The sequence below is a fragment of the Seriola aureovittata genome, chromosome 20 (genome assembly GCF_021018895.1).
Source record: "Seriola aureovittata isolate HTS-2021-v1 ecotype China chromosome 20, ASM2101889v1, whole genome shotgun sequence".
Lineage (NCBI taxonomy): Eukaryota > Metazoa > Chordata > Actinopteri > Carangiformes > Carangidae > Seriola > Seriola aureovittata.
In genome coordinates this window covers 3,757,557-3,781,946 of record NC_079383.1, presented here as the reverse complement: position 1 = coordinate 3,781,946, position 24,390 = coordinate 3,757,557, and the positions used below count along the sequence as shown (strand labels likewise).

Here is a 24,390-nt window from a genome sequence, read left to right as displayed (position 1 = left end):
CAACCACACAGGTCATTTTGTTCAGCTCTCTGATACGATCCACAGGAGTGGGGACCGAAATAGCACCCTTACGGCAGCAAGCGTACCGGACGTCGGTTGTCATGGCTACAGTAGTAAACACACGGCCTGTATCAACAGCAGCATACCTACCTTCATTGCCATGGTTACTTTAATAAGGTTTAGGCAAAATAAAACTACTTGGTTAGATTTAGGAAAAGATGGTGAGGTGATTTCGAATTAAAATAAGTACTTCATCGACATTAGACCATCTTTGTTGTCATGGTTACAATATAAACTGCTGGTTTCATATGGGAATTGAACACCGCTCTCCTGTGTCCATATTCCTGTTTTGTAGACCGACCCATCCATCCACCTCAACATCCTCCTAATGTGGATTTTGTCTCTCTATGTACTACGTCACAGCACTCTTCCCTTTGCACCTGTCGTAATTACTTCTACCACTAGATGTCGCCTAGCAACAAAACGTCACAATGGGACATAATAACCTGCTGCATAAACGACCTATGGGCTCGTTTTTTTTTGTTTGTTTTTTTACAGGAGGACAGTGCCTTTAGTTTTTAGCGTGTGTAATGTAGGGCTGCAACTCATTTCCACAATCACTAAATCTCAAATATTTTACAGCTAACTGATGTGTTGTTTAAATTTTGAGATAAAGCCAGAGAAAAAAGAATAAATAAATTGAATAATGATTTTTCGTTTGAGCACAAATCTAAGGTGTTGTGACTCTACCAGTTGATTTAACATAAACAAATCAGCCATGGCTCTGCCTGTGCAGAAATGTGTGTGGGTCAAGCAGAAGCATTTATTTACAGTGACTTTTTATAACTGCGATTCCACCATTTATTACTTTTAACTGTTAATTCAGAATAACTTTTCCGTCTTCTTTCGTCTTACCTTCCCACTGCCCCTGGTTTGACTGGCCTCTTCACCGCCACTTGTAACTTTTGGTCATTTGATTGATCTGCCCTGGCGTTGATGTGAGTGGGAAAGCACCGTTCTAAATTTATCAGCCACCTACCCACCCACCCACCCGCCCGTCCACCCCTTGGGTTCATGCCTGCTGTGGATCTAGCCACAACACATGTGCTAAAGCAGGGTTGTAGATAGAAAGTGGGTGGGAGTTGTGGGGGGGCCTGTGGACCTGTCAGTCTATCTTTATGTCTCAGTAGTCCTGTCCCACAAGCCCCCAGAGCTCTGACCTTCCACAGGACTGTAGAACCACTAGGCTGAATAAAAACTTTAAACTGACTTCTTACTGAACCTACCTGAACCACTTCAACCTGAAGACTCAATGGCTCTCTGAGAAGAAAACCTACATTAAGAAGGTATGTTGCTTTCATTTGATGACTGACTACAGGTCTAGATCTCAATAAGAGGTGTTGACTGACATTGGAGGTTAAACATTGTGCTTTAATATTCCTTTTTTATTGTTTTTGTATCAATTAGATTAAATGTTGGATGGTTTAGGGTTGATGCCAAAAGATTGCTAATGTTTTAAAGACAAACATTTAAGAAAAATGGTCTAAAATGTACTTTTTTAAATTATGGTTATGAGAATTTCATTACACTCTGGTTAATTTGAATGTTTCTGTCAGGTCCAGGCTGGATTCTGCATTTTCTCCTAGAAACAGCAACAAATTACAGCAAACTCCTTGTGTCAGTTACTGATGACACGCTCAGTTATTTTTGTTAAAATGTGGGTTTGGTAGATTCTCTTGACTGCCATTGAAAAACTGGATATTCATGCTTCCATACCTGTATTTATCTGTGTGCATGTGAGCTGAAGAAATGAATGGTCTAAGAGAGATTAGGATTTTCGTGGCTGCTGAGCTTCTCCATGTGTGATTCATTCAGTGGTGAGTGAGTGAGTGAGTGACTTGTCGGGGAGACTACAGTTGTTCATTGTGCTGCACCTGCTCTCGCTCTGTCAGGACATCAGACAGAAATAGAGTGCTGCCTAACAGGGCAACACACACACACACACACACACACACACACACACACACACACACACACACACACACACTAAACATTTTACACGTGTTTTTCCATTTACACAAGCCTTGTCTTTAATCATTGCTCATGTTCTTTTTGTTTTTTTCTGGACACCCATAATTTCAAATACATGTTATGTAACTGTAGCCTCCAGTTACTGTGTGAACATTTTGTTATTTTTATTTTCAAAGAAAGAATACCAGAACAGGATGTAATGGTGTTGTTTAAGTGTTTAGAATAACTCCAGATTCATGCTGCTGTATGCATCATTTAATCATGATGCCCTGAGCTATGAGTTTATTTTTACCCTCTGCTCCAAATATACACGAGCCCTAGTTCAGAGTTACTTAATTGGCTGAGGTCTGATCTGGTTTCTGGAGCGGGAGGAGGTGAAGCCGAACGGTGATGTTGTGACTGTCTTGTGTTTCACATTGTCAGTGTTTGACTGTCACTCAGGTTGTGTCACTGTCACTTTCCTCAGCTGTTTGTCATGGTGTCAGACTGCAAGTGGTGGTGGGGGATCGCCGTGATTTGATTGGCTGAGATCCAGAGCAACTAATCTCTTTACTAGGGTTGAGAGGAAGTGCAGTGTGTTCATGTGTCAAAGTATCAATGTGTCTGTGTTGTGTCTGGGTCCAGGTGATCATTGGAAGAGCTACAGTCGGTGTGTTTTATGAGCTCAGCCTCTGATGGCTTATTCACCTGTAAAAATAGATGGTTAGTTCAGTCTATCATGAGCTGCTCCGTCAAATGACACATTAGCTGTGAGGAAGACCTACAGCAGTGTGTCTGCAGCCTTCACAGAATAGAGAGATATGAGCCTATATGTGGATTGATGTCTGACTGATAGAAGCACCATGACTAAACATGTCTCATGCTGCTGTTCAAACCCTCATCCTCTTGTCAACACTCGGGGTCGACCAAACAAAAGGCGGACGAGTTACTTTGTTTTGTTTACTGTTCTGTCACCATAGACAGACATCCGCCCTGTGTATCATCTTAGTTTTCTTCGTGGTAAATTAATTAAACCCCATTTAATAAGCTCAGCCATCTAGCTATGATATATATGTATGTATATGTATATATGCATGTGTGCATATATGTGTGACCGATCACCTTAAAACTGATCACCTGCGGTCAGTCTGGTGTCTGCGGTTGAGAAGTGTGTAGCACTGTGTAGTGTGACAGACCATCAAAACAAAGCAACATGTCGGCCGTGTAGAACTTTTACAAAGTGTGTGAGACTGATATAACGTACGCCATCTGCAATGCATGACAAAAATGATCATACTCATAGGTGATCGTATCCATATAAAAATGTGATTGCGGCATCCCTAATATGTATAGATATATTTCCATTGTTGATTAATGTGTTGAGTGTTCTTTAATCAGTTGTCCATGAAATGTCAAAAAATTGGGAAAAACATACATTCAAAGCTTGCAATAGGCATCGGTTCCCCAAAACCTTAAGGACCCTGAAGGTCCAAGGTTTACTGTCTGGTTTGTGGTAAAGTGGCAAAAGTTAACTAAAATAGTCAACATGGTAAATATTTTCCCTTTTGTAATATTAATATGTTTACATTGTCATTGTGAACATGCTAATATGCTGACATCAGCATTTCGCACTGCTGTGCCTCAGTACAGTCTCACAGAGCCACTAGCATGGCTGTAAACTGTTAGACAGCTTATTCTGAGGCGCTGTATTTCGGTTGATGTTGTGTTTACTGTAGCTGCATATTCCTAAACACTTTTGTGGTAAATTGTTTGGCCTTTTTTGTAAACCTCAAGTTGATATGGCGGTTTATAAGAAACTGTTGCTTATACACATTCAGCACACAAAGAGCAACATTAGCATTAAATCTTCTGTTTTCCTGATGAATCCAAATCTAAACATCCTTCTCCTCGTAGCTCTGCTTTGTTCTTTATCAGCTGCATCTAAAAAGGCAACAGGACATGCATACATATTATTTGGGGCACTCATTTGTGCCCCAGGGCCACTTCCAGGAGCAGGTGGGCTAATTCTGGCCCTACTGTCCGATATCAAAGATATATTAGTTTACATTGATTCTATGGAATACAAGAAATACATTTCAGAAGGTAGAACAAGCAAATGTTACTGTATCTGGATCCTCGTCCAACAGTTTGGAGACATGGACCTGTTCCCGGCTTTATGGAAGCGCCCAGGAGGCTTAGCCCTGGTGGTCTTACGTGGCGGGTCTTAAGTGCGTACGTATTTCCTCCTCCATGACAGCTTTTCCTTTATTTTAAACCCACAAGTCCCACTTTGAAATCTAATTAGTGGTGATTTATGATGAGCCACTAATAGCATGTAGGACTTTGAGCTGGGGTCTCTGCCCCTGGCATTGACCTCAGACTTGAGCTCCGACATGAGCTGCTATCGCTGATGCACTGTAGACTGTGCATAGGTGTTCATTTTGTTACAGTCAAACCTCCTCAAAAATAGGAGGGAACAAATGCAAAATAAAATATTTATAAATAAATATAAGCTCTTCTCACTATCTATTTAGAGACAGCATATGCCTTTGCACTTTCTTTCTACCCAGAATCCTACGGTCTTGGTCATATTTGATGTTCTCCAAACCGCAGCTCTGGCGTTAAAAACCAGCAGCAGAGTGACATGTTGCATGTTGACTAGTGTTTGGACCCTCCCTTAGATCTGCCTCTATTTGCATAAAGTCTGGCTGGACTCTGCAGTTTTTTTCTGTTCAGGCGTCGGATGAACTGAACTTCATTGTTCGGTTTAGTGGATGAAAGGTAGCTGGAAGAAAAGAACAAAAAAAGAGAGAGAGCAGACCACCGCTCCGGGAGACCGTTCTGCCAGCTCTCTGTTGACAACCTGTCAACAAGTCTTTGTAGATAGACCCCTGAGCAATTAACATAACCTTGGATAGGATGTAACGGTGGAAATGAGAAATCATTATGGTTTAGAATTGTTCTGTGAAAAAGAAATCCAAAGAAAATCTGTAAATTTGAGGAGAAAGAGGGTCACATGATCACGTGCGGCATATATGAAAAGTCAGCGTCCTCACAACACGATGATTCATGTAGGAAGAAGAAACCGCATTATTCTTTTCATTGGAGCTTGGAAGATGCCATCTTCCATTTCTGGTGGCACGGTAGTGCAGTGGTTAGCACTGTCGACTCACAGTTCAAAGCCTGCTGGCCGGCTGGAGCCTTGCTGTGTTTCCATGTTCTTGGTTAATTGGCATAGGTGTGAATGTGCGTGAATGGCTGTTGGTCTGCCTGTGATAGACTGGTGCCCTGTCCAGGTTGTTACCCCGCCCTCACCTAATATCAGCTGGGAGGGGCTCCAGCCCCCTGTGACCCTAAGGGATAAGCAGTATAGCTAATGAATGAATGAATCTTCCGTTCTCTTTAAATGCAGAGTATTATAATAGTGTGATGCACACAGCTTCAACATGTTGATGCTGCTGTCCAGAGGGGCAGTTTAGCCAAAGGTCAGTTTCTAACTTCTCTGGCTGATCAAATGTTCTTAACTGATCAACCATAATGAATGAGTACCTATGCCATTGATAATGTTTATTCAGGAGTAGCAGACCTGCACTCTGGAGCTCATAGTTCACTGAGTTCCCAGCTCTTACTCTGGAAATAGGTGCATCCTGCCAGGCACTGATCATTGCAGCTACATTTGGTTTAGTTCACCGATGGCAGCCTCCACTCTGCTGGCTCACCTCGCACGACATTGACTCTGGAGGGAAATGAGAGACACAAGCTTTCCACTAGCGTCTCTATCCCTTTAAGTGTTCCCGTCCTGCAGAATGACAGTTCTTGGGAAGGTGTCCGCGGCGCCTGGGGATGGAAAACGCATTCCCTGGCAAGCCGGATCGATGAGGAATTCTGGTGCTGTAGCTTTCTCTCCTGACCAGATGTGCTGTGTGTATTACACTGAAACACACACAGCTCAGGGCTCTGTGTGTGTGTGTGTGCTCACTTCTTCAGGGCTTAGTTTGAATCAGATCGTGCAGATGTGTTTCACCATTTTCATGTGCATCACATGCCTCAGGGGTCATATCATCATCGAGGAACAGATGGTGCAATATTGGCTTATATAATTACAAATTAATCATGATTGCAATTATGTTTATGGAAAGTGTGCAGTCCACTCACTGTTAGTGTTTTAGTTAAATACCTTTTCAGGAGCAGGAAAAGTCATAAAAAGTAATAAAAATCAGCATGACAAATGGTTTTTGGAATTGTACCCTGCATTTTTTTTCTGTTTTGTTGTTCAGTACTTTTTATTCCCATGGATAATTGGATAAAAGTGTACAAAATGACTTCAAATGTTCTCAGCAAACTTGATGAAAGAAAACTTTAAAAGCAAATGTCATATATCGGCGTCTGCAACATAGTCGCAAAGCAATTTTTCACCAACATGCCGCATTTAAACGGGTACAAATTGGTCAAAGGGCCGTCAGAGAACAGCTGCTTCGGTAGATCAGAATGCAAAGAAAAAACGATGTTGAAACGATTTGTCAATTTATCATCCACCAAGAGATGAAAGCCACGACTCCACATCCTTTCATTGGGGGTTTCCAAAAGGCTTTGTGGAACATTAATTTCATTCAAATTTTCAGAGCCACCCCAGTCCTGCAAGTCATTGAACGCGAGAACGTTGACGTAACTGAGGCGTATCTGATGCCCAGGGCCAGATTTAAGCTCTGTGATAGGCTGAGAGGCACACACAGCGCTGGACCTCTTGGAGCAGTCCACTTGGAGTCTTCGAGTCCTCTACTTAACACCTCTTATCTGTTTTATTTTGGAAAACCATGCCGAGCTGTGTGTGTGTGTGTGTGTGATAATACACTATGCAATGGCCGGAGAAGGTCAGTCTTGTCTATTTTCGGTGCGACTGTAAAGTTTCAAAGACTTGAGGCAGTTAAAAAGAAGTTGATAATGAGGTTTGAAGATCTTGTCCCGGAGTGGCCCTGCAGGGGCCATGGGGCCATGGGGCCACTAAAGCTATAGATGCACAATGGTATTTAAGCGAGCTAGCTAACTCTGTTAACACTTTACATTTATGAAAAGACAAATTAGCCTGAGCAGATTTCAGAATGGAACACTGTTTTGTATTACCGTCATCACTTACTGGTTAAATGACGGTTCACTTTCATCTTGTATCAGTTTCTCTCTATTTTTTTATAAGATGTCAAATGTTTTTTGGGGCATTTACTTTGATAACAGACACAGAGCTGCATCATGTAACAGAGGTTCCTGAACAGAAACACAAACTGGGAACACTGCGGTTATGTGGTAGATGCTTGAACTAGTTAGCTGTCAGGATGCTCTGTCCCTCTCTTTGTAATGGGGAACTACCAGGAAACAGAGGAGCATAAGAACAACTGTTTTTAATACTTTTCACTTTCTCACGTATTGGGACAATCTCCTCACTCCTGTGTTAACGTGTTTGCATGTTTTTGTCGTTCATTTTTAAAATCATACTTCTGGTATCGTACAATCCTGCAGTTATCCATCTGTGTGTTTACAAACGAAGTGGAACAGCTCTGCTGGAACTGGAACAGGATCCGTGTGGCGATTCGATACTCGATTCAAATTCAGTATCCAGATTAAATACCAACGCTCAAGTTCAAAACATCACCTCCATATTCAATTCACTGACCTGTTGCAAAGAGCATTTAGTTTCTTAACATACTCTTTGAAGGTCAAAGGGCACATAGAAGAATCTGTTTGCTTCATACTGAAATCCCATCATGCCTCTTAAAGGACATCAAACAACATTGCAAATGGAGTTTTAACCTCAGTCTCCCTCCCTCTGCCTCCCTTTGTGTGTGCATATGAATATCTTTACCTTTCATTCTCTACCCCCCCCAGTCCTAATTTATGGCCATGCTGCAGAGGCTCAGGCTCTGTTATGTGTCTGCAGAGACGGCTTCGCCGCGCGCACTGGATCCCTGCGCCGCTCTCTCGCCAGACAAGACGGATATCTTTCCTAGGGGACGCCATAAATCTGGACTTTTATTTCTAAGAGGGCTGTGAAAGAGCCCAGAGCAGGAGACGAGCCTTGTTAATACGTATTTCTCTTCCTCTTTCTCAGTGTTTCCTCTCTTCTCAAAGATTTTCCGACCGTGAAGGTGATGCGGCCATTAAGGACTCTTCTCCTAGCAGACATGTCGGGATGCCTCTGTTCTCCGGAGGTCATTTTAAGTGCAAACATGGACTGTCTGGAAGTGTTTATCTAATAATGACCCACTGACTGGCTGCACATGTGAGCTTGTCCAGGCTGAAATAGCACCCACTCTGATTGTGTAGCTGACTGAACATCTGGGGGGATGATTAGTGGAGAGGTGTGGCTCTGTTATTATGATGTTAAACAATCTGCCCCGCTCTCAGTGCTGTTAAATTTCAAGATCCTCAAGTGGCTTTTTACATGTCAGCTTACCAATATATCAGCCTGACGATGACATGGCCATTATAATTAACATTTTATTAACTGGTGTGATCACTGACATGATGTCACACTTTACTTTCAGTGTGTACACGTCAATTAATACATCAGTTGGTCACTTTCCTCTCACACTGCAGCTGACAGTTCAACTGCTTTAACCCCTCAACTGCTAATGAATCTACTTTAAGTCCAAACATACAAACTGACAAATCTGCCAACAGGGTTTGAACTGAAATTTTCAGCTGTGTCCAACAATTCGACCTCAACTGATTTCAGCTGTTTTTAGCTTTTATCCTTCCATTGATTTCTAATGCTTTCAGCGATTAACACCTCAGCTGTTTTCAGCTTTTACACTAACACCTCAGCTTCTTTTAATACTGCCACTACCTTTTTTTTTCACATTTAAGTAATGTAATCTAAACATTTCCGTAAGCATTTGCAGAAACTTAAAATAGTTCCCTAAGTTTCCAAACAAAGCAGATGGTTCCCTTATGGGAAGGTTTGTCCTGCTCCTAATAAGATGTGTTGGATTTAAAGGATTACAAACTGTTAAAAAGAGAAGTGTTCTTCATAGACAAATTAGCTGTAAACTCTCTCTCTCTTTAAGATTTTGCATAATCATTCGCAGGACTCTATTAGAGTAAACACTCAGCTGGTTTCCCTCAGCATGTTTGAAGTGTGGTTTCCCATTTGACTCCCATTTGGCCGCGATGCTCTCATTCGTTATATCTGCTGCGGAATAGTTGCTAATTATCACTTTAATATGTAAGCACAGGGCCGAACACCAAATAAATGCCATTTCCTTTAAGTGCATACTTTTGCTTCTGTACATGCTTTGTTTGTTTATATGCATGCTTCCTCTCTGACGGGCCTATAATACTGTGGCAATAAAGCCCACAATCCGCCACAAAGATTAGAGAACGAGAGGAGCGTTGCGTCATTGCAGCGACCTGTACGGTCTTGCCCTTTTTTTTTTGGCAGTGAAGTCTCATCATTACTAATAACAGGGTAGATGGTTTTGAAGGTCTGATGTCATCCCTGTAGCAGATGAGCCAGAGAAGCAAAACATTACATATAGTACAAGTCAGACTGCCAGATGGTCGATGGTGGTAGGTGCAGAGGTGTCCTGTAGGAGAGGGAGACGAAAGCATCTGAAGTTGCAGTTAATTTTTAAGGAGCTGAAGTTTAGTTGAAGGCAGTCTTTGGGCTTCTTTAGCTCATTTATTTCTTGAGGTAAAATCCACCTTTCAAAAAAAAGTTACATTTAAACTTCTGGACTTTTGCATTCACCACTGTAGACGATCAAATAATCATCATTTAATACTTTACTTTGTGATTCATCACTCGTCCGTCTGGCAGCGGTCGGTTAGACCCTTAAGGCGAGTGCTGAGTTAAATGTTGGGTGCAGGTAGCGCTCTTCCCGTCTCCTCACCCCCAGTGTGAATTTTGAAGTTTACGATGTGTGTGTGTGTGTGTGTGTGTGCGTGCGTGCGTGCGTGTGTGTGCTCAGCCAGATGAGATCATCTCAGAAAAGGATCCAAACATGCCACCTCTGAAGTTCACACAACCCCCAGTCTCTCAGTCGGCCGCATCTTGACACACCTGTGCAGACCTTTGACGGCGAGGCCCGACAGATTTATGTGATTTGACAAACGTTACGATGTGATTAAAACCTGTACTGTTCTGCGTTGGTGCTTTTGAAGTGCTCCAACAACCTGGCTTAGATTTAGAATACGTTTAGAAGAACTCCGCTGAGATGCGTGTATTCTGGAAAAGGCAGCAGGTTTTTTCTGATCGCTTCTCTTGCCTTGGCTAACATTTGCGAACGCTTCCATCCATGAATCTGCTTTACGTTGACGTCTGCGTGTTTGCCTGTGACAGTTTTTGCTCTGTGTGCAACAGAGAGATAAGATACCGCTCGCTGTTTTCCCAGCAGCGCCTGAAAAGTGGAGTCGGGCTCTGCGCCAGCCTCCCTGCAGAGCCCTCTCAGTACAATGATAAGCACGTCATCTTCACATTGATGTATAGATGAGGTGTGTGTGTATAATGTGTGTGCAAGCGCTTTCATTATCACACTAGGAAATGGTTTTATACACACCGTGACTCACAGGGAACATCGGTCTGTGTGACGAGTGTGTTAATAGGAGGAGTGTGAGATTGCATCTTTTTTTCAGCTGTTCGAGGAAGAACCAAAGTGTTAGCATTTTGATTCTCAGCAAAATGCTAACACAAACGAACATGAATGAACCTCAGTGTGGCTCCCTGTGTCTTTCTCTTCCTGACTCTGTTTGACTGAATCTCTCTTACCTTCTCTCTCTGCCCCTCCCTCTTCCCTCTTTCTCTCTCTGCATGCTGATCCTTTTATTTTGTCCCTGCTGAGAGATGACTGGAATTTCTCATCTGGCTGAGAGGGTGATTTTAACTTTCTCCTCTTCCCCTGCTCACTTCATTACCCCCAACCCCCGACCCCCCCCTTCTCCTCTGACGCTCTGCACCGGTTTCTTTGGCATCCCACTCGAGTGTGTGAGCCAAGGGAAAGGCAGCACTCTCCTGGGACACTCCTCACTATCTGTGTCTCTTCTTCCTCTGCGCCTGTGAGACTCGTTCTGTAGCATGCAGGACACTCTGTAGTAGGGATGGGGCCTAATTTGCTTGCTTTGGCTAATGAGCTTAGCCCGTGCTGAGCAGCTTTCAGCCCTCCAGGTTGTTATTGTTGTAGTGGGCACTGGTTAGCCGTCAGTGGTTAGCGAGAGGAACCAGAGGAGTGGATCTGAGAAGAGGCAGAGCTGCAGCCACAGCTCCACCACTCCTCTGTTTACCTACCAGGACCACCTCTGCTCGTACCGGCACTGCGGCTGGGACGTCTCTCTCTTGCTCTCTCCCCTCCCTCCCTCCCTCCTCTGCCTCTCTCTAACACTACCTGACTCCCTCCTCTCTCTCTCTCCGTCTGTCCCGGAGCACTGACAGACTGTTTTTGTAGCTGCATCATCTTTTAGGCAGCTGCCCCTCTTTCTACCCTTCCTTTCCATCTCCTTCACTTCTCCTCTCTGTCTTACCCTCTCCCCTGACTTTGTTGCCAAAATGTACCGGAACCCTTGGATCTCGAATTACCTGACTCATGTCAAGTTTTGCAGCCAAGGTAAGGAAACGACTCGGGGCTGTTTGGCTCGGGGGCAGAGCTGAGATTTGAAGCTCAGGCTGGAAGCTTGGGGACAGGTTACTCTAGTTGTGGATCTGGGAATCTGAGCTCTTGGAAGTTGGCAGGCGACAAACTGCAGACTCCCTTCCTCTCTGCTCGCTGTCCTGCTTTCTAGCCAGCTGTCCTCGCACTGCAGCTGTAGCCTCCAAGGACACTACGTAGCACAGATAAGGGACTCTTAGCGCTGCAGGGGGCTGTTGCAGCTATTTCTGTGCTCCACAGCTATTTGTACTCAGAAGTGTAGTTGCATGTGTTGATGTATGTCTACATTAATTGATGTGAATGTGTGGCTTAAAAAAACATTCATTTAATTACCAACATTCAGAATCTCTTGGTGACCTCAATTTAGTCTCATCACAATTTTTAATAATAATAAATATCCAGTCATATAACTAGCTACAATTGGCAATTAATTGAAATCCATCAATCTAAATGTAATTGACATGATCATCAGATTCATGCTCATGTCAAAATATGAATCTAGGACCACTGTAGGATTGTATGCCGATATGTTATGTCACTTTTTTATCTCTTTTTTTGCTTCACCCAAAAAAAAAAAAAAAATGATGGGTTCAAGAAAATTAGCACAAATCTGCAGCATTGACCAATAGTAATCCGTCTTGACAGTGCATTTTCTAGGGAACTGAAAGCCGGAGAGTTAATCAATGTTTTTTAACCCTCCCTATGTGGGAGCATGAGATGGTACAAACAGGACTTTTGAATTACAGCTCATCCGCTCTGTCCTGTTGGCCACAAAGCTAATGAGTTTTAAATGACTGAATGACAGTTAGCACCAACTCTGTTCATTTTTTCAATCCTCTGTCAGAAAGGATTTAGTCTTAAATAGCTAGTTCGAACTCTACTGAGTTAACAGCAGGAAAAATAGAAAAAAGCTTGGAGGACTATTGTGGATGCTAGCATTAGAGCGCTAGCTACGTTATTTCACCAACTAGCCCTTTGAGTCGTCATTACGTCATCAAGCTTCAAGAATCACGTACGCAGAGATGCACGGACTCATTCTGCTGTGTCATCTCCCGGTGTGAGCGAGTCTGTCGGACCAAAGTGAGTCAGCGCGGGAAAGAAATATTGTGTGAGAATGTAATAAAAACATATCAATGGTTACATTAATTGTCACTTTATAGATGACATTATCCAGCCGTAGTGTGTGCAACCTTTTGAAATAGATGATTATGCACCAGGTCCATGTCTGCTTCTCTGCGAGTGCCTCTCATTCCCCCCCCTTCTCCGTAATGCTCTCTGAACGAGAGCTGAGTGTTGAGAACTGGCTTCTCCATGCTTAACTGGCTGGGAATCCACAACAGGTGGCCCACGGTTTCAGGCTTTTATGCGAGCATGAAGTCTGGTTTGAGGGAGAGGGGTGTGTGTGTGTGTGTGTGTGTGTGTGTGTGTGTATTGAAGCTTGTTTGAGGGGGGTGGATGTGACAGTGTAGCTGTTTTCTGTCTCCTCCCCACAATTGAATCTGAGGCTGAGCTGCTTGTATACTCATTGTTATTAGTTTTAAAGACATAATTGGCTTATTGTCACATCCTTTTGTTAAGTCCACTGTTTCTAGTCTGGGTCTCTCCTCATTTCTGATTCTCCATCTGTTTTTTTTTTTTATTTTTTTTTTGTTAATGCTTTGCTTCTTAAGCCTCTCTCAACTCCAGTCTCCCAGCAGGCAGGGTGAAGGCAGAGGAACTGGGAGACTGGGAGGTGGGGGGTTGGGGGTTGAGGGGGTTAAGGGTTAAGACTTCCACATGCACGCATACACATGGAGTGTGATGTAATGCAGACAGTTAAAGAGTGACACGCTTCCTTTTGGGCGCGCTGTAATCCCAGGAATCGACGTTAATCCTGTATCCCAATTTGGACATACGCTCAGTCCCTGATGCCTCTTTGGTCCCACCCCGGGTGTTTTCATATGTTAAGACATGATGTAATCATGCTGTTGTTGATTGATTGAGGCCTAGCACCTACTCCAGGTTTCAAGCGGTGTGGTTTGACCTCAGCCTCAGGTTAAAGTCGCGTCTATCAGAGCGGAGCATTCCCAAAGACAGGTTAGTTTCTCTGTGGACAGACGGTGTTTTACACTCTTTGTGCTCCACACCTTTGATACCTCCACATAAAAGGCTTTGCTCACTTCAGAGCCTAGTGACACTCCACTGAGTCATGAAATCATTTCATCCCTATGTTTCATCAGCGTCAAGCCGCTTTTACAGCCTCATCAACACACACGGGGCACGGTGCGGAGGAATTCCTGGCGCATTCCCTCGCGGCTATAGCAGCCATAGTGTTTCTGTAGATTACAGCCAGCATCAAAGGCTCTGTCACATCTGTGATCATTGTGGAAGTTTGTGTCGGTGTCTGGAAGGGGAGGGGGCGGTGATGGCTCACATGCCATTACATATAGGCCGTATGAGGTGTAAAAAGAGTACAGGTCTGGGTGAGAAGTCAATATGTTGGACCTGACAATAGCCACAGCTGCCCCGCGGGACAAATGCTTTTATTACTTCAAGCTAGCAGCTAATTAACCTTTACATTGGCATCTGGTTTTGTTTCACACTCTTACAGAAAGGTAAATTCTGGTATATGTCAACTTCTGTGTTCTCATATTTTGGATTCTTTATGACTAGTGCTGCACAATTAATCTAATAAATATCGCAGGAGCTGTAATTTAGTTTTTTTATTATAAAGGTAAAATGTATCACAACATAAACACAGAGATGCCTCGGCCTACAATTAATATTCTCCAGCTGTAAAGGAACATGTTTGTTTGGCTCTGTGACTAACGGTCATCGTAACATTTTACTCACTACAAACTTTATAGAGATTTGGGGAAACACTATAAAGACATGTTGATTGGGGCCAGGAGCCTGCAAGCTTTCCAGAACACCTCAGCTCAACAGAAACGACCTCAAAATACCTGTCTGACCCAAATACACAGAAAGTAGTTCACTCCTGTAGCTGTTACAGCAAACTGCAAAGCAACTGTAGTACGATTAGCCATAACTGGAATCTTCATTTATACTATAGTGACATTCACTGACAACTGCACCTTGGAAACTTGCAAATTAACCACCTTGTTTCATTTGCTACTACTCCTGTAGCATGCACATAAGCCAAATCAATGAAGAACCACAGCCTAACGGTAACAGAAACAAAGACTGTACTCACATGAGTGTGGCAGGTAAACCAGCTTTGCACTTCACTTTTCCAAAATCTTAACAACAGAGTGGGTGAGTAAAATGTTTTGATGACTGATGATTAATAAATAAAATGGCCAATAATATGAGAATCAGGTAGACGAACACCAGAACTTCTCTTGCCTGGTCTGGTTTTGATCTTTTTCTGCCCTTGAACCAGGCTGATGTTTCCGTCAACATTTGCAGCCCCCAAAGTCATAAATCCCAGAAGTCACATGGGTCATGCACAAATCACTGGATTCAGCAGAACTTACTCTTTACAGTGAAAGTATCTGAGATCTTAACCGAGGATAATCCTCCAATAGAAATAAGAGTTCTATAAGATCCTTATAAATTCAGATTTTACCTAATAATCATTATGTTTGAACCTTTTTCAAATTGCAAACCTTTCTTTTTTTTAAATTAAAAATTTTCACATTTATAACTAAATTTATGGAATTTCTGTATAACTTATCCTAAAAACAACAATATGACTCCGAGCTAAGACAAAGTGACGGTGCCAATAAAATGAGTAAGAAAGGAAGCTGGTTGTTCATAGGGCAAATGTGCTGAGCAAATTCTGTTCGCTCAGTCAAGACCAGTTCTCTAGTTGCAGACACATATCCAGTAGGTGTTAATGGAAACATTTGCTAATTTTGTTTTTGATTTTTAGAAAGATGAGACCTCAAAAAGTCAATTTTTGATTGTTGGCTAATATGTTACTAGCTATTGAGACCATAAACCCATTATGAAAATGTTTTCTGAGGTAATACATCAAGTGGGAAATGGGGTCATTTTCCCATATTCTTCTATACCTCTTCCATTATATATCGGATTTCTCTTTGCGGTCAGTGGCGTCGCCCCCTGCTGGTCAGTAGAAATAATGCAGATTTAAGGGACCTGCATTGACTTCACTTTCTTCTCTTCGAGTGAACCCCCGGCCTCTTCACCACATTACCGTATACCACACAGTGCCGCAACTGGGAACGACTGAACCGGACAAGCTAGGTGTCGTTTGAACGGCCTCGTTAAGAAATGGGTTCCTTCAAAATCTTGTGCCTGGAGCTGCTTCCTAGACGGAGCAGCTACACAGACAGACACACAAACCGCTCTCTAATTATAGTAGTAGGATCGTCTCAGTTGGAAAAGATCAGGATTTGTCAATCTGTGGTTCCTGTGCTTTGAAATATCTACTAGAATGGTGTCAACCTAATTTTTTGAATCACTGTCAGAAGAGAACACAATCGGTTCAGACGACCAGGATCATGATTCAAGGCCCGCAAGGACCGAGTCGTGTTTTCACCAGCCGTCTTCCACCCAGCTGAAACAATATACGACATCCAGGCACGCTGCCCTCTCCAAATAAGCCTTCTTTCTTCTCAAATCTTGTTTTGCTTTAGTAGGAGGGATTTAAAGCATCAACCCAAACATCCTTAATAAGGACTAACAGATCTTGGGGGTGGGGGTTATAGGGGGGGGCGGCCTCCAGGGAGAGGTTAGGGGTTTGGGTGGAGCAGTGGGGGGAGTCGGGAGGGCGTCACGTGGCCCTGAGGTGAACTCGGAGGGGATGGAAGTGGGACCACATGTGTTTGTCCTGAAGTTGCACGGCTCTGACCGCTCGGAGGTCCGGGGGGCGGCCAAAACCACACATTTGAGGTTTTGGAGTCAGTGAGTGAAGCGGGCGTCGACATTCCTCCACGGGGAAGCTCCGCAGAGCTCGAATTCCTCGCAAGACTCTTCATGATGCTTAATACCCACTAATGCCCTTCTTCTTGGTAATGAGGCCGTATTTCTCTGTAGGCAGGTGTTTATGTCACGTTTCGCTCTTGTTTACCGACTCTGGCCGTTTTCCTAATAGATACCAGATTTTGTTTGGTTAAAGTGTTAAGGCTTGTGTGTCTAATTGAGTTTTAGCACATAGCTTCATAACAGTGTGTTTGTGAGCTTTTAGGAAGTGGAGAGTGTGGTTTCTCTGTGTCCTCGTGCTGTCCTCTATCTGTATTCACGGCGTCTGTAGGAATGCTGCCCAGCGACAATGATGTGCTCGGCTCCTCCTGGCACCGTCCCAACTCCAACGCACCGCAACCTTGACATGTGACCAGACTTCACAGCGTCTGTCTCAGGCAGCGACACACAGGCCGTCACCCCTCTATCAAACAAGATATGAGCTCATGCACAGCACACAGACTTGTTCTTACGATTGGAGACAGTCAGCGTCTCTGGATGTGATGGTCTGTGTGTCTGTTGCTGTGTGTGTGTGTGTGTGTGTGGGGGGGGGGGTTTGAGGTAGGAGGGGTGTAAGCCTTTTAACTACACAGATCGCTTGTTGTTAGATGTGATTCAGTCAGGCAGGCAGATTATTGTTTTCCACATCATTTGTTTTCCCCCGTGGAAGTCCATTTAATGAATGTGGGTCTGTGCCAAGGACCTGCAGACAGGCCGGCTGCTTCACCTGAAGACGTTTAGTTTCAATGTTTGTCTGTTCATTAAAAGGCAGAACTCAATGCAATTAATGAACAGGGTGACATGACTAAGTGCTTTTCTTTTCTTCTGCCCACAGGACTTGGGAGTGAGACCCCTATAAAACTAAGTAATCCCAGGCTGCTGCAGAAGAGAGCTTTGAGGTAATGTATGCTGAAACACTTTGCTTGTTAACACATTTGATCAGGTTTTCTTTTCTGTTGTCTCAGGTAACTTTGTTAAAGACCTGGCGTCGGTTGCACAAAACACCCTTAAGTGTTCTCCTTAAGCTTGTTGTAAAAAGCTTTTCTGTCAGGAATCGCTTAAAGTCAGTTCAGCTGCTGCACAAAAGACCTCGAAGTTCACCGAGCGTCTTTAATGTTGCCTGCTTCCCAAAAGTGACAATAGGTATCACAAGTGCCAATAGTAGCAAATCAACAGTCTCCATGGAAACGGTGGAATTTTACTGCTGTAAAATCTTTCATTGCCGTAAATGACCTTTTTTTAAGAGACTCTGTGCAAAACCCTTAAAGTTTAATTTCTCCTTAGCCAAAGGCGTTACTTAAGTGTCATACTTAAGTAGGAAACTTAAGGTGTTTTGTGCAACTGGCCCCCCTTTTTTTTATAAGAGATAATTAAAATAGGAATGATGCTACAAACATAACAAATCTACACATGGGACCATTCATTTTCAGATGTTAATGTCAATAACAAGGAGGGTGTCACGTTTTTCTTGGGATTGATACATCGTATGACGAGCTGTCAGGTTTGGTGGGAAAGCTGATGGCGGGTGGAGAGGAGATGAGAACAACGGGCTGCAGGACTCAAAGCAGCAGTTCACTCCCACCTGTGTGTCCTCTGAACAAGCGCTCACTTGACCTTGTAACTTACATCCTCAGCTCTATTTGGACAGTTAATAAAAAACACTTCTGTTGCTGCTGTTACCAAGAAGTTGATTTCATACATTTGTTTAAAGTGCTTTTACAAGTTGGACACAGTTGTAGACAAACAGCTGTGTTACAAAGGTAAAAGTATGGAGCTCACTGCGCTTTATGAAGTCACAGAGAATCACGCAAAGACAGAGAAGGTGTAAAAAATGCAACATTTTGATGATTTCCAAAATTTAAATTCCTGATACAGCCAGCCCCAAATATTGTAATATACGACATTATCATAAATTATATTACTTTATTTTATGTTTGAGATGAAAAAAAGATTATATTGTATTTTTTTCTGATTATGATGATGCTGCCACTAAACAGCAGTTCAACATTTTATTTGTCACATGCCAAGGTACAATGTACAGAAAGCAAAGCAGTGCGAAACTGAAAAATAACAAAATCACAACACATTTTTCAATATTATGTAAGTATGGTGTATAGCCGGAAATATCACAGTATTTGATATTATGGAATATTGGCCTAAGCCTTCAACATATCAACCCGAATCCTCTTTAGTAAAGTGAATGAGATAAGCATCAGTTATTGTCTGTTGATGTGATTAATTAATCACAGATTACTACAGATTTAATTAGACAATTACTGATGTTAAAAATTCATGTGTAAAAAAAAAAAAAAAATAAAGATGTCTTCCTCAAAAGATGCACTTAAGTTTCACTTTAAGACTGATCTCTAGAGAGGGATTAATCCCAGTCCTGGACTAAAACTAAAGAGTAAGGAGATATCTGTTACACACTTCCTCAGAGCAGCACTAGTGTGATTGTAGAAACAAACAGATAGCGGGGAATCAGCTGGAGCTTGTGTATTTCAGACAGGGCCAGTGATAAAGTAAAAGATCAGCCCAGCAGTGTGAAACCTCTCAGCTGCAGCATTAGCAGGATTGCTCTGCATCACGGCAGCGAGGACACGCAGCACTGTGACACCAGGCTGGTGCCAAACTGTGTGGATGTGTCTCTGCTTTGGAAGATATTTACTCGTGAGAACAGATGCTGTTATGAGAGAAAAGGATCTACTCTGCCTTTGTGTACCAGTGTGTTCACAACTCTGTGGTTGCTGGAACGGACAAAACCACAAAGTCATGTTTTCCCAGTATTTCTTCATATCAATAATCTACTGCCAGTTCTTTTATAGCTGTTTTGCAACTGTGCGGTTTTGAGTCTAATCCATAAATGACTTCAGTGTGTTTCTGAGAGACAAATTTGCTGCGTATCTGTGTGAGGCGGAATAGCGTGATGGGGTCAAAACCTTCTCTTAATTTCTAGATAAATACAATTGGATGAATTTCACGGATTGAAATCCAGATGCAGTGTTTGGATGAATAATTTCTTGTTTATGTTTCTTCATCCATGATCCACTGGTCGATGGACGACTCTTCATCATCATCATTCAAACTGTGCCTGTGCCCAGCTACGCTTTTTAATAATGTGGATAACTGTTTGATCAGATTCAGATTAATTCCCCCCCCCCCCCCCCCCCCCCCCCCCCCCCCAAACAACAACTGCCTCTGCTGTCAGCCTATAAACAAATCCACTTTCCCACAGCTCAGCCCTGATTCAATAATAAGTTGGTATTTTTCCTGCACCCCTCAGCTTCCAGAAAGAATTCTCCTTTGAGGAAAAAGACGAGCCAGCCAAAAGCACCAAGGATATAGATGTTAGTCTCTTGGCCAATCTCCCCAAAGGTGAGTAAGGGTTTTTGGGTTTTTTTTTTTCTGCCTGCTTGCAAACGGCCTTCACAATGTCAACTGTTGTGCAACAGCAGCTCTTTGCCAGATGGATTCATGTCAAGATTTGTCTAAAACCAGTTTTTCTGCAAGCACAGTTCTCACATGTTGAACAATATGAAGCGCTGCGGTTTCTATTTTCTCGTCAGGGTCCATTTAATACAAAATGTAGGATAAAAAGAGATATGGTTCTGTAGAGGCTTGTGGGTCTGTCAAGTCCCGCAGGATGGTGAATGCTGCGTCATGGTTTGATGAGCTGTTGAAGGCTGTCTTAATATTTTTTTTTACAAGTTATGACTTGTGCAGTAAGAAAGGATAATATGATAATAATATGGATAATATGGATAAAATCGAAAGTAAAACTGGTCATTGCATGGCGTGGTTTTCTGAGCCCAGACGAAAAGACTGTTGTCTTGTGCAGCTTCACTGACGTGTAGGTTTTTTTTTTTCCCACCTCCAATATGCCACCATTTCCTCTGACATACACGAAGGTTTTGGATGTTGAAACATTGTTCACTGAAAGAAATATAAAACGCAACACTTGTATTTTTAGGCAGCAGGTTTCCAGAAGGAAGAAGGACGACGGCACCTCTTGACACGTTTTTAATCTGTCCGTTGTGAATCTGATGAAGTTTAAGAGTGTAATGCTGAATCAGTGGAGCTTGCCATCTTGTCACAAGACGTCACCAAAACAGATGTTTTCTTTTTTACAAGCTGTAACAGTGTTTTGTTTTTTTATCCCTCCCTAAGTGTCTGAACTGAGGAAACGATTCGAAGGCATTACAACAAGTGCAAGTGACTGGGAAATGAACAGGTAGGAAGGTGATGATATGCCTAAAAAAAATTTTATTTTATAATGAAAATGTTGAGGAAAATAATAATACGTGAAACTTCTTCCTCCCTGTAGAAAGGAGCGTATTGCTCGGCGGTTGGAGGGCATAGAGGGTGAGGTGCATCCGTCTCTGCTGCCCAGCTTGGTGGCCAATCGGCTTCTAGAGGAGGATACACCGAGATACACCAGGGCCTCTGACCCCTGTGAGCCCTGTGGTGGTGAGACGTGCACACCTGGGTCATTTTTTGTCTCTTTTGTTCATTTCTGTGGGCAGAACTGACTTGTGTTCACTCTCTGTCCTCTAGTTACAGTCCAGCGGTACGGCGTTGAGGGATTCGAAAGCTCAGAAATGCAGCCGAAGGCTCCGGAGCGACAGTCCAGAGCTCGATGTAGACCTGACCCTCAGTCCTCTGTCCACACAGAGCCAGTCTACAGTTCAGGCTCCACCACCAGCGGCCCAGAGCTGGAGTCCAAGGCTGAACGAATCGCCCGCTACAAGGCAGAACGGCGCCGGCAGCTGGCCGAGCGCTACGGTATCGCCTTGGATCAGGAGCCGGACTTGGACTATCCCTCTCGCTACACCCGCACCCAGAGGGAGTCGGAAGGCTCGGAGAGGCAAAACAGAGAGGCGTCTGTGGGGGAAGAAGGGAGAGACATCAACCTGACTTCCACCAGCCCGAGGTCCGGACGCACAGCACACCACCAGGGCCACGGCGACCCGGGCTACGAGATGGGCCGCACCAGGGTGGACTCGTTCTCAGAGAGGGAGAGGCTGATGAACCTAGAGAACCAACGCAGGGCTGCTCCTCCAGAGCCGCCGTCCTCCTCATACATGGATGTGACATCACTGTCCTCAGCCGGCAGGGTGCCGGCCAGGGACTATCCGGTCACAGGGATGCCACCCAGTTCACCCAAGCTGAGCAGGCACCCTTCCCTCTCCTCACCTAAACACGGTGCGTCTCCTGGAGACCTCTTCATCGAGCAGCAGGCCCACAACATCCTCAGCCGACAGGGGTAAGTGGCTCTAATTGCTCTTCCTTCTCATTTATCCTCCTAAGTTGCTCTCCCCAATAATCGAAGATTTAAGAGACAGAGTTGTTGTTTCTGTTGTTCTGTATTTGATATCTCATCAAACTGATCAAAGCTTCCCTTCAAACCCGTACACACACGGTTTTCAGCATGGTTTCCATGTGGGCCACAACACAGCTGTATCATCCTCTTTAATAGATGGATTGGCTGTGACAGTGTCATCCATCAGACTGACTCTCCCTCCTCTCCCTCCCTCCATCTCTGTCTCTCTTCCTCTTCTCATCCACACGTGTCCAAGGTCGTCCTGTTGGCAGGACCGTGGTTTCATACCAGGTCAGGCCACCTGAGCTTGTTCTGGAACCACCTCCCACTGAGGCCGACAGCTGGACTCGCAGATTAATACAAAATGTGTCTGTGCTATGTGTCTGTTCCAGAGGTTTCAGGTGGATCTGTTGAGAACAGCAAATTGCTGCGCTTTTTTAAATTCCCAAAGTAACTCTGACTGGCCAAGTTGTTGCTATTTTCCTTATGGAAGACGTTTTTCCAAGTCTGCTGGATGGAGCAAACCACCAGCTCTGCAGCCGATCCCACATTCTTAAAGAAAATTGCTCCTATTTGAGCAGCTCACCAACACTGACAGGAAGTGGATCCCTGAACAGACAGATTTCATTACATCCATGCACTCATCCAGTTATTATTACTCAAATGATACGCAGACTGTTCACATCCATCACAGTTTATAGACCGACTTCCTGGTTCAGCTTTGACTTTCTGAACTGCATTTGCCATAAGTGTGTGTGTGCACCTTCGTCGCATTTATAAAGAGGGAGAATTGGGCGACTGCCCAACGGCCCCCGCTGATTAATGGCTTTTTGAAGGCTCAAGATCATCTGTGTGGAAATTATCACGTGGTAATTTGATTACTTTTTGGTAATATACACCAGTAAAACACAATAACAACTGAAACGATAAATGCCTTAACATCTAGTTTTAGTACCTTTAACACTTTAGTGCAAGTTATCTTTGCACGTTGCATATTCACAGATTAACAGACAAACATGGAGCAGGGTAATGTTCCAGCTTATAGCAACACAGGCCAGTGACTGGGGCTCAGGGTAAAATGGATTGGTTGAACATGTCAGGAGTCACTCAGTGACCTGCACTTCATTCCTGCCCCACGGCGTCCTAGTGTGTTAATTCGGCCCTGGCACACACACACACACACACACACACACACACACACCCACACACAGCTTCCTGTTTAATGAGAGATTAAGCCAAAATTATACTTCCCCTACCCACGTAATTTTTTATCTTCTTGTAGTCCATGTCTACATTTTTGACCACATGGACTGTACGAGCTTCACATCAGTGTATGTACACGTCCAGTTTAGTGGACCACTGTCCTCCTGTTCCCAGATCACAGCATCTCCTTTGGTCTGTGTGACGTTACCTGAGCTGAACCAACAGACAGAACTACACAAATAACTTATGATCTGATTTTAAAGACCTCAACAGACACAAATGTTTCTTATCCTTAAGTGCTTGTCTGAAGCAGATAGACTCATTGCCGCTGCAGACGATAAGCACTGAGGAGTGTTTTGGCTCAGCTGATAGCACAGATTATATCGGCACATGCACCTCTTTATGTTCCTTAATTCTAATGTAACAACCGACTGGCCCCGCCCAGGTTTTGACCAGGCTGTGGCCTGTAGTGTGCTGCTGTTGCTGCTGCTGCTGCTGAAGACCAGATGAAGATGATTTCAGGCCGTCGTTCACGATCTGTCTCTGCTCTTGTCTTCATCACCCCCACCCTCTCTCCGTTCCGCAGTCCCTTAAGGTTTTAAAACTTGGCCAGTGTGTGTGTGTGGAGCAAAGAGGGTGTTGTGTTACTGGGCGGCTCAGTGTGACTCCACAGATCACATCTCTGACCCACAGCTGGGCCTGATCAAGACCAGTGAGGCCTGAGATCTTAGAAGCATCCTCTTTACCTCTTCTCAGGGTATCTGTGGGCCCTGTTAAATATTAGAGCAGTAAATACTGTGAACAAAGGTCATCCTGTTTTTAAGCATCTAATGACCTTAAGTTTTAAAGTTCATTATGGACCTGGAAACTGTGTGTTTCACCGTGCACAGTTAATGTTGCTTAAAACTGGTCTTTTAAGATTCTGTCAATCGTCAATGTGGCAACATCTTCTTTACATTGCTCCTGGTGGTGTATAATCTGTGATCATTTATTCTTTACAGTATGAGAAATATACTCCTAGAACAAGATGATCTGTCCCATTAAATAGAAAATAAAGCTTTCCCTCTCTGATTTATCATTTTAATTTTGCAGAATTAAGTGTTCTTAAGGGAAAAAAACCCAATGCTCTCCCCCGTGACATTTTCTTAATTATATGTAGCACTGGTAAACTGGCTGGAGTTCACAGAAGAGGTCTTTACGGGTTGGACTTGATCCAACAGGGACTCATGGAAAATCTACCTTGACTCAATGCGCATGAATAACCAAGAGAATCAAGCCATAGGGGGCCGGAGCACAGCC

The 24,390-nt window shown here is 43.6% G+C and overlaps 1 protein-coding gene across 22 annotated transcripts in view; it reads left to right on the top strand.

The window, feature by feature from the left end:
• svila (supervillin a) overlaps positions 1 to 24,390 on the top strand; it is a 76,169-nt gene that overhangs the window by 15,618 nt on the left and 36,161 nt on the right. For 11 of the 22 annotated variants that reach the window (XM_056364277.1, XM_056364281.1, XM_056364278.1 and 8 more), the window contains exons 1-6: positions 11,172 to 11,600; positions 17,404 to 17,467; positions 19,852 to 19,943; positions 20,736 to 20,799; positions 20,893 to 21,035; positions 21,123 to 21,831. In XM_056364277.1, the coding sequence (XP_056220252.1) occupies positions 11,543 to 11,600; positions 17,404 to 17,467; positions 19,852 to 19,943; positions 20,736 to 20,799; positions 20,893 to 21,035; positions 21,123 to 21,831 (1,130 nt within the window). In that variant the 5' untranslated portion in view covers positions 11,172 to 11,542. Of the gene's footprint in view, positions 1 to 1,213; positions 1,347 to 11,171; positions 11,601 to 17,403; positions 17,468 to 19,851; positions 19,944 to 20,735; positions 20,800 to 20,892; positions 21,036 to 21,122; positions 21,832 to 24,390 lie in introns of those variants that run through there. The other 11 variants (XM_056364283.1, XM_056364282.1, XM_056364270.1 and 8 more) reach the window with 6 other exon arrangements.